The sequence below is a fragment of the Choloepus didactylus genome, chromosome 3 (assembly GCF_015220235.1).
Source record: "Choloepus didactylus isolate mChoDid1 chromosome 3, mChoDid1.pri, whole genome shotgun sequence".
NCBI lineage: Eukaryota > Metazoa > Chordata > Mammalia > Pilosa > Megalonychidae > Choloepus > Choloepus didactylus.
The window spans coordinates 203,653,350-203,661,760 of record NC_051309.1 but is presented as its reverse complement, the minus strand read 5'-3'; the positions used below and the strand labels follow the sequence as shown (position 1 = coordinate 203,661,760).

General features: G+C 38.3%; 1 protein-coding gene across 1 annotated transcript; it reads right to left on the bottom strand.

The window, feature by feature from the left end:
* Nucleotides 1-1,685: 1,685 nt before the first annotated feature.
* ZFP42 (ZFP42 zinc finger protein) lies at nt 1,686-6,598 on the bottom strand. The gene is made up of 3 exons (XM_037829118.1): nt 6,557-6,598; nt 4,758-4,836; nt 1,686-2,921 (listed from the first exon to the last, which is right to left on the bottom strand). The coding sequence occupies exon 3, from the start codon at nt 2,807-2,809 to the stop codon at nt 1,877-1,879; it is 933 nt and encodes a 310-aa protein (XP_037685046.1). The 5' UTR covers nt 2,810-2,921; nt 4,758-4,836; nt 6,557-6,598; the 3' UTR covers nt 1,686-1,876.
* Nucleotides 6,599-8,411: the final 1,813 nt, after the last annotated feature.

Genomic DNA, 8,411 nt, shown 5'->3' with positions numbered 1-8,411 from the left:
TTCTTGAGAACTCAACTCCCAGGTCTTTAAGAGCTTGCAGCCTCAACTCCTTCACTGACTTTGCCTTGTCCCAACTGCTCCCTTTTAATCATGATTTTTGCTTAATCTTCAGAAGTGCTACATCCTAATTTAACTTTGAAAGAGAAATCCACAGGACCAAATCAAACACATTGCTACCAAAGCCAAAACTGGACATAGCCTCCATTATTGTGATTAAATACAAATTCCCATCATAACTTCTATACTCACGTATTTGATTCAGACTAGGATATTCTAAACTTACAAATGGATTATTTGCCCAAGGTTTCTTTTAGGTTAGACTCAGGATATACATTCCTATAGAAATGGTCTAAATACTCTATTAAATACAATATAAATTAAAGTTTAAAGGTCTGGAGTAGTTCAGAGTAATAATTAGCTCTTACTAAAGTCAAATATAAGCCTTTTAATTTTTTCCCCAGATTTAAAGACATAATTGTTTTTATATTTTGACTTTTCTAAAAATGAAGATCAATTTAAAAATGGTTATGTATATTTAGTGTTCATGTTTTCACTGAAAAGCTGTTAAATATGATACCTATTACCTCCGATGGTGTCTTTAATCTTAAACACAAAAGAAATAAAGTATTATTTGTTTTAGGGAGGATGTGCATTCAAAGTTTTGATAGTGGCATATTTCCTTTCCATAAGGTGATTCTGACCATAGATTCCATTTATAATCATAAAATTAATTCCTACATTGGGGCTACACATTTTATTTCTACCAGCCATCCCTTGAAAATAACATTTCCCCCTTATCCAGGGGGATTCTTTGAATTTTCTTCCACAGCATATAAACATATCAGATTCTGTCCCATCAGTTAAAAAAAGAAAGAAAAAAACTTTCTCTTATTCAGAGGCTTCCTTCCCTTTTCAGCCCAGCTCTCTAGGATACTTGCACATTTTCCGTGGAATAGAGGTATCAGGATTTATATAATTTGTTCTCACTTAATGGAAACTTAGTTACAAACTTATTACTATTAAAAATATGCTTCAGTTATCATCCTAGGACAAATAGCTTTGTTCATTAGTTCAAATATTTCTGTATAATAGAGTTCTAGAAATGAAATTATTGAGTCTCAAGAATGCACATTTGCAAAATGCCCTCAAAAATGGCTATGATAATGTATACTCTAACCAACCATGTATGGGGTAATCTTTTCTGCATACCCTTACCAATATTGAACTATCAATCGCTGCAACTTTTTGCTGATCTCATGGGCAATTAAATGGTATCTTTTAAATGCACTCTTCTTTGATTTTTTATCCTGATTTTGCATGTTTCTGAAGTTCTATTTTTCATTTGTAAATCTCTAAAATAGATTCAAGTAGATTAACACTCTCAAATAACCACTCATATCTATATGATTTCAATTTGGTTTTGAGACAATTAATAGAGATAAAAAAAATCTGCTTTGAAAAGTGTATCTACTCATTTATTGACAATCTACTTTTCATATCTAGGATTATCACATGTAACATAAGTATATTTCACAAGCTAAACAATTAGAAACTATAAGATAAAAAAAAAATCAGATGTCACTTTCATATTTTTAGTATGTGAAAAAAATCCATTTTCCAATAAGGTACATTCATTAGGCATTATCCTTTGAAGTAAATTTATCACTGATCTTCCTTTTGGAAGCATACTTTAGATTACAACAATGTTCTTAGAATGGTATTACGAAGTAAAAGAGCATCTTAGTAACATTTAAAAAAAAAAAAAGCCCTATGGGGTTGCTATATTGATTTTAAAATTCTTTCCCAGAAACAATAATCAAAGAGGCATATTCACCCCCAATTACTCTTCTGTAAAGATGCTTATTCTACTAGAGGATTACACTCCATCTTCTTTTTCATTACTTGTTTTTTGTCTTGAATGAGTTAACACATGAGATTTCATGTTATTTGATTGAATAAACCTCTTGCCACATTCTTGAAATGGACACACAAACCGTTTCTCCCCAGTGTGGATCTGTACATGTGTACGCAGATTGAAATCCAGGGAAAAGCGTTTTCCACACCCTTCAAAAGTGCACTGAAAGGGCTTCTCTCCAGTGTGAACCAGAAAATGTCTTTTTAATTTTGAGCTCTCCAGGAAACCTCTCCCACATTCAGCACACACATGGTCTCTGGGACCATGAACGATGAAATGCTTTTTCAGGGCATTTTTATCCCTGAACTTTCTTGTGCATCCACTGTGAGGACACAGGACTGGATCATCCTTTTCTTTATTTTGTCTTGGCTTCTTTATGGCAAATTCTGCTAGCTGTTTAGGATCTGATAAGTCAACACCAGGTACTCCTCCAGGAGGAAGCTTCTTGCCCGTCACGCATTCAGAATCCTCAGGAGGTGCCTTCTCTCTGGCAATCGGTTGAGGAGGCCGAGGCTCTTGTTTTGCCTCTTTTTTCATGTCTTCTAAGGAACTTTGAAGAAGTGAGTGATCTTCAAAACCCTGTTCAGAAAACTCTTGCTCTGCTGCTTCCTCCTGGTATTCAAAGGACTTAAAAAAGAATGTGTTGTCTTCAATCAAGGGTTGAGAGAATTCACCTCTTATTATGTATTCTAAGTAACAGTCAGGTAAGGAATCCTCTTCCATAACCAGATGCCCAGTCTCATAGTATCCATCCTCCTTGCTGGTGGTCCCCATTGTGTTGGGAGGCTCCACTTCCACTTGCCGAGCTTGGCTGGGCCTGACCTCCCGGCGGGCCTTTCTACGCAGACCTTGACGGCAACCTCTCTTTGCCCTTCTCTTCACTTGCTGATTCATGTCGTCCTGACCGCTTCCTCCTTGAAGGCTAGCACCAGGATCTAGTAATCACTTCCAGGTAGTATTGATCTGGGTAACTCCTCTTCAGCAAGCAACTGCTTTTAAAAGTAACCTTTAGTTAAAATATATTCCAATATTAGTTATTGACAGAAAATGACATCAAAAAATGGCCTAGTACTCATTTCTCCATAATGAAATGGTTAATTTAAATCTTTGATAAACTCCCCAAGAGATTAAAAGAATGAACTTTGGTGTAAGACAATGTCATACCCAGGTCTCTTTTGGACATCCCCGCAAGTTATCTAACTTCTCTAACATTTATTGGGCACCTACTATGTGCTAGCTCTATACCATGCTAGACAATGTTTATGGGTATATCAGTAAACCAAACATTCAAAAATGCCTGCCTCCATGGGGCATACACTCTGAGCACGCTAATAAAGTAGGTAATTGTTGTAAGATGAGTAAGTGCTATAGAGCAGGCCAAGGGGCTGGTGGAGAGGAGATACTTGCAATTTTAAATAGGGAGCTCAGGCAAACCTTCACTGAAGTAGTGGCAGTTGATTAAAAACCCGGAGGCAAGGGAGCAAATTATGCCTGTTTTCTTACGTAACACTTGTGAAATTCACCTTAAATAATACAAGTAAAATGCTTAGCACAGTTCAAGGCACATGGCAAATGCTCAACACTTATGTGAGTAACGTAATTTTATTCCCTTTTAATTCATCTACAAGCATATATTCCATCCTTGCTATATGCCAGGTACTGTTCCAGACCAGTGCTGCACACTTTTTCTGTAAAAGACCAGATAGCAAATATTTAACTTAGGGTCTTACAGTCTCTGTTGCAACCATTCCTCTTTGAGGTTGCAGTGTAAAAGCAGCCAAACATGATATATTGAGAAATGATCATGGCTGTGTTCCAATAAACCAGGCAGCTAGAACTGGCACATGGACTGTAGTCTGGTCTTCCTTGTTCTAGAAGATCCAGATCCAGAGGACAAGAGACAGAAGTACATGGCATTTCCATCTCTGGTGAGTGCAAGTCAAAATATAAACACAGGGCAGTTTGTGCCTGAATAGTTTCCTATAATTTCCTTAAAAATCTATAAGCAACACTATATGTTATAACACGAATATGATGTTGTTGCTTTTCTCTTTTAAGTGTCTGACAAAAGATCCATTAATTTCATTGTCTTTATGTCCTGCTTGGCTTTTCAAAAGAGTAAGGACAAAAGTTAAACAACATTTAGAAAATAAAAGTTATATAAGCTTTAACAATGTTAAAAAAATGCTTTTAAGAAAGGGTAAGCATGAAAATAGTGGAGTGAAAATTAACAGCTTGAAGATATTTTTAAAATAGCCACATTTAAAAATAACACTTCAACAGAATCATGCTATTTACTTTCCACAAAAAAAAAAAAAAAAAAAAAAAAAAATCAAACAGGTAGAATAGAAACAAAACATGCCCTTCAACTGCCAAGGGAATAGTTTTAAAATGTACTATATATCCATTAGAATTAAAAAAAGTTAACTGGCACAAGTGTTATTTATTCTGTCCTTTAAAAAGGTGAAATAAATAGGGAAATTCTTATCTAGGAATATTTGCCAAACAAAAATCTTCCTCTTGTAACTATAAATAACTTTTGGCTAACATAAATTAACGAATATAGAATCTTTGGAGAATTACTAGCATGGCTGCAATTTGATTTGGTTCCTGTTTTTCTCTCCAACTTCATCTCTTGCTATCTCCAGCTCCCCCATATCCTGATTTGGCATAATTAGTTTTGGGTCTCCTAAATGCACCATGATCTCTTTTGGGTTCCCATGCATCTGCTTTTCTTTCCTTTCCCTAAACTACCATCCACCCCCATGCCCTGCCCCCTCACATGTGTGCCCGCTAATTCCCACCAGTACTTTTGCTATTGCTTATTTAAGGTCTGTCTTACCTGCTAGACTGTAAGCTCTAGGAGGGCAAGGGCCTCTTCTGTCTTGTTCACCACATACCACAGCACTCAGCACATCTGTCTAAAGACATGAATGGATGACTATGTGATCAGCCATCATTCTGGTGATATGATTTAACTACCCTATAAAATTGATTAGGAATTTATATTTGGAACTTAAGACACACTTAATATAGCTGGCTCAAAAAAGGTGGCTATCAGTGATGCATCATGTAATCTAGAAAAGGCATTTCCTAAAAGAAGAGGGTTGGGGAGATAGAGGTATTTTCTTAATGAATTTACCAAGTTCCAAATAGAGCCCTTACCTTTCTAAACTAGATTCTTATTTGCTGAGCATTTAGCCATCTTCCACACAGTATGCAAGCTTGTGAAATGATAAATAAAATTGAAATCATAATTTAATAATTTATTATGGGAAAGCTCCTTCTGCTATGACCAGCATATTCTCTGTTGGTGGAAATTCCTATATGGAAAACTAAAGTATACTTGTTAGGTAAACAAGGGATGAGAATCTGATCTTAATATTAAATGAATACTTAATGGCATGAAACTAACCTAATGTTTCTTAAACTGGCATGCTAGAACTTCCAGGGTGCATTAGTTAGTGCCCGACACTGTCCTAGGTGCTGACCATACAAAAATGTAAAATTAGACAAAATCCCTGGTCTTCATGGAGCTATTATCTTTGTGAGGCAGATAGACAGTAAATAGTAAATAAGTGAACAACCAGGTTGCAGATGAGGAAAAGTGTTACGAAAAAACTAATCTGAGTATGAGCGGGAAAGTAACCAGGGGCGGCCATCTTCAGAAAGAATGTCAGGAAATCTGAAAAAGAAACGTGCCAGCCAGTAGGAAGAAGTGGGATTAGAGTGCTCACTCCAGGCAGTGAGAAGAACAATGGGATTAGCATGCTGGAGAAGAAAGGAAATCCCGTTTATTACAGACTATGGCGAGCATTTAAGGTAGTGGTCTGCTGTGAGTGGCAGAATCTTGTGGGCTACGGGAGCCGTTTTTGCATTTCATTATAAGACCAATGGGGAGCCATTACATGGTTTCAAACGGGGACATCGCGTGCTCTGGTTTACGTTAAAGGATTCCTCACGCTGCCTGTGGAGTATGGAATGAGAGAGGCAAGAGTGAAAGCAGAAAAATCTCTCAGGCTATTCAGTAATCCAAGAAAGGGGTGCCGGTGGGTTTGGAGCAGGAGGTGACAGCAGAGATGAAATGGGGGAAGGGAGGGAGAAGAGGAAACAGAACCTTCCAAACTTGCTCGTGGGCTGGATAAAGGGAGTGAGGGAAACGGAAGGAAACGTAGTAATCAAGGATGAGTCGCCGTTGTTTTTTTGCTGGAGTAATTGGATGGAAGATAGTGCCATTAGCAGAGAAGGATTAGGGGAGGGGGTAGAAAGGAAAACGAATAAATGATTTAATCATAAAATTAAACCTAGTCATGCATTAAAATGAACTGTAATGTTTACATGGGTTTTTGGAAACAAAGTTAAAAATGCAACGTCAAGGATATTTCAACCAAACCTCCGATCTTTCTTGAAAGTGAATTTACCTGTTCTGAAAGTCTGAGGCCAGTGGATCAGACAACTGAAGTCAACGTAGTCTAAATACAAGAATTCTACCGGCTAAGGCCGGTTTCCCACCTAGTTTTAGGATGATTAAAGGCTTCCCATCCTTTTTCAAACCCTTTTTAAACCCTTTGACCGGGATCCACGGTAAAGAGAAAGAACAAACAAAAAAACCTCGCCCCAGTTTCATGAAACAGGACTTACCCATGCAACCCCGATGCACTGTGTGATCTTCTATTCCACTCGGTGAAAAAGCGAAGACGAGGAAGAGACTGCTACTCGCGACCCCACCGGCAGCTGAAACCGACGCGGCCCACGCTCAGCTAGTTAACCCCACCCTCCTTTTGATGGACACATTCTAATCAGGCTACACCTAAATTTTAACTCGGTCTTCGTTAGGTTTGACTTTCCTAAGAAAATCTCTTCCAAAACTTCCAACGGAAGGAGGGATTGGGTGGCGGTAGAAGTGGGAGTGGAAGCGGGCGTGGCTCCGCTCCGGGGCCCGGGGGCCGTCGGGGAGCATCCCGGGCTGGCGCGCGGTCACCTTCCACAAAGGCCGGCGCCGGGGCGCGGGGGCAGAAGGCGGCTCCTCCCAGCGCCGCAGTCACTGGTCTCCGCCATCAGGTCTCCGCCACGTGGGCAAACTTTTGAGCCCAATCGCCTAACCTTAGTATGCAGTATGTACTGAGTAAGTATCTGTTGAACAAATGAGCACTCGGGTAACCAGATTTAAATTACATTTCAATAAAAAACGAAAACCAAGCGGCGGAGGCAATTCTTATCCCCTGGAAATAGTTCACCTGCCTTTCCCTGCATTCGATTGCCACATCTCCCCTCCTCCTCCCTTATCCTCCTTCTCCTACCTCCATTCTCCACCCCACCCCCAGCCGAGATAAATTCCGATAACTACTTTTTCTTTTTAAGCCACTTTTAAGTAAGTGTTCATACTTCTAAAGGTAACGCAGCTCACTTTGAAAGCACGGTCAGTCAACGCTCACCATTGGCCATGGTCTAGTGAAGTTTAATTGTTCGTTTAAGTACAAACATGCCATTAAAACAAAAACCAAATCAATGTTTAAAAACTTCTTAAATTTTAAGGTTAAGCGTTTCTGCAATTCACATTTGTATCCGGGAGCAGTTCTCCACTCTGATATTTTTTTTTCTTTTTTAGTCTGTTTTAGAATAAACTTAAATTCCGAGATTGTAAAGTGCAGGTAAAAGCTAATTTCCAATGAAGGGAATATTTAAACTATTTTTCTTTGTATTATTCTCTGATCTCTTCCAGTAGGATCCAAAGTCCCCATCCATTTGCAATTAAAGTTAGGTAAAGCTTCTTTGGCTCCTTACCTTAGAAAACATTAGCAGATGAGTTTCTGAAGGCTGAAATTGTTGGAAAATTCTTCCCTCTTGGTCTATATGGTGTCTTGGTATGGTCTCTTCAGAAATTGCACAATCAAGTTCTCACATTAGGTTTGCACCAATCTTTTCTACAATTTTTTTTGTTGACAAAAATGTTAAACTTTAAGGTTTCATTAAGAAATATGACTTCAAAGACGTCAGTGAGCATAGAATCCTGAGCAGAATATTCTTTCCAAGTCCTTGAATGGGAATGTCATTGAAAGCCCAATCCACACTGTGTGTGTGTGTATATATATATATATTATATATATATATATATGTATATATATATATGTATATATACACACATATATATACGTAACTGAAGATCCTTTCTCTAACCTCATTGATCAGATCATACCCTTCTGTTATCACGACCTTAGCCCTTGAGACAGTGCAGACAATCAATAAACTGAATAATTTTAGTCCCCTCCTTCACCACTGATTTAATCTGAATACCTGGATTTTGGTTAGGGTTGGGGCTGTGTCTGGAAGCTGGAGGCAGCAGCTTTAGAAATCGAAACTTACATTTCACACTCGACTTCTTATGTAAATTATTTTTGCTTCCATTTTGATTTAGCTTTCCTTTGTATAGTCCTAGAGAGGTAAATCAAAATGAAGGAATTCATCTGTTGTCACATGAACACACCAGCTCAAGGGA

Excerpts from the sequence above, each read along its gene's own strand:
- ZFP42 (XM_037829118.1), bottom strand. The coding sequence starts at position 2,809 with ATGAATCAGCAAGTGAAGAGAAGGGCAAAGAGAGGTTGCCGTCAAGGT.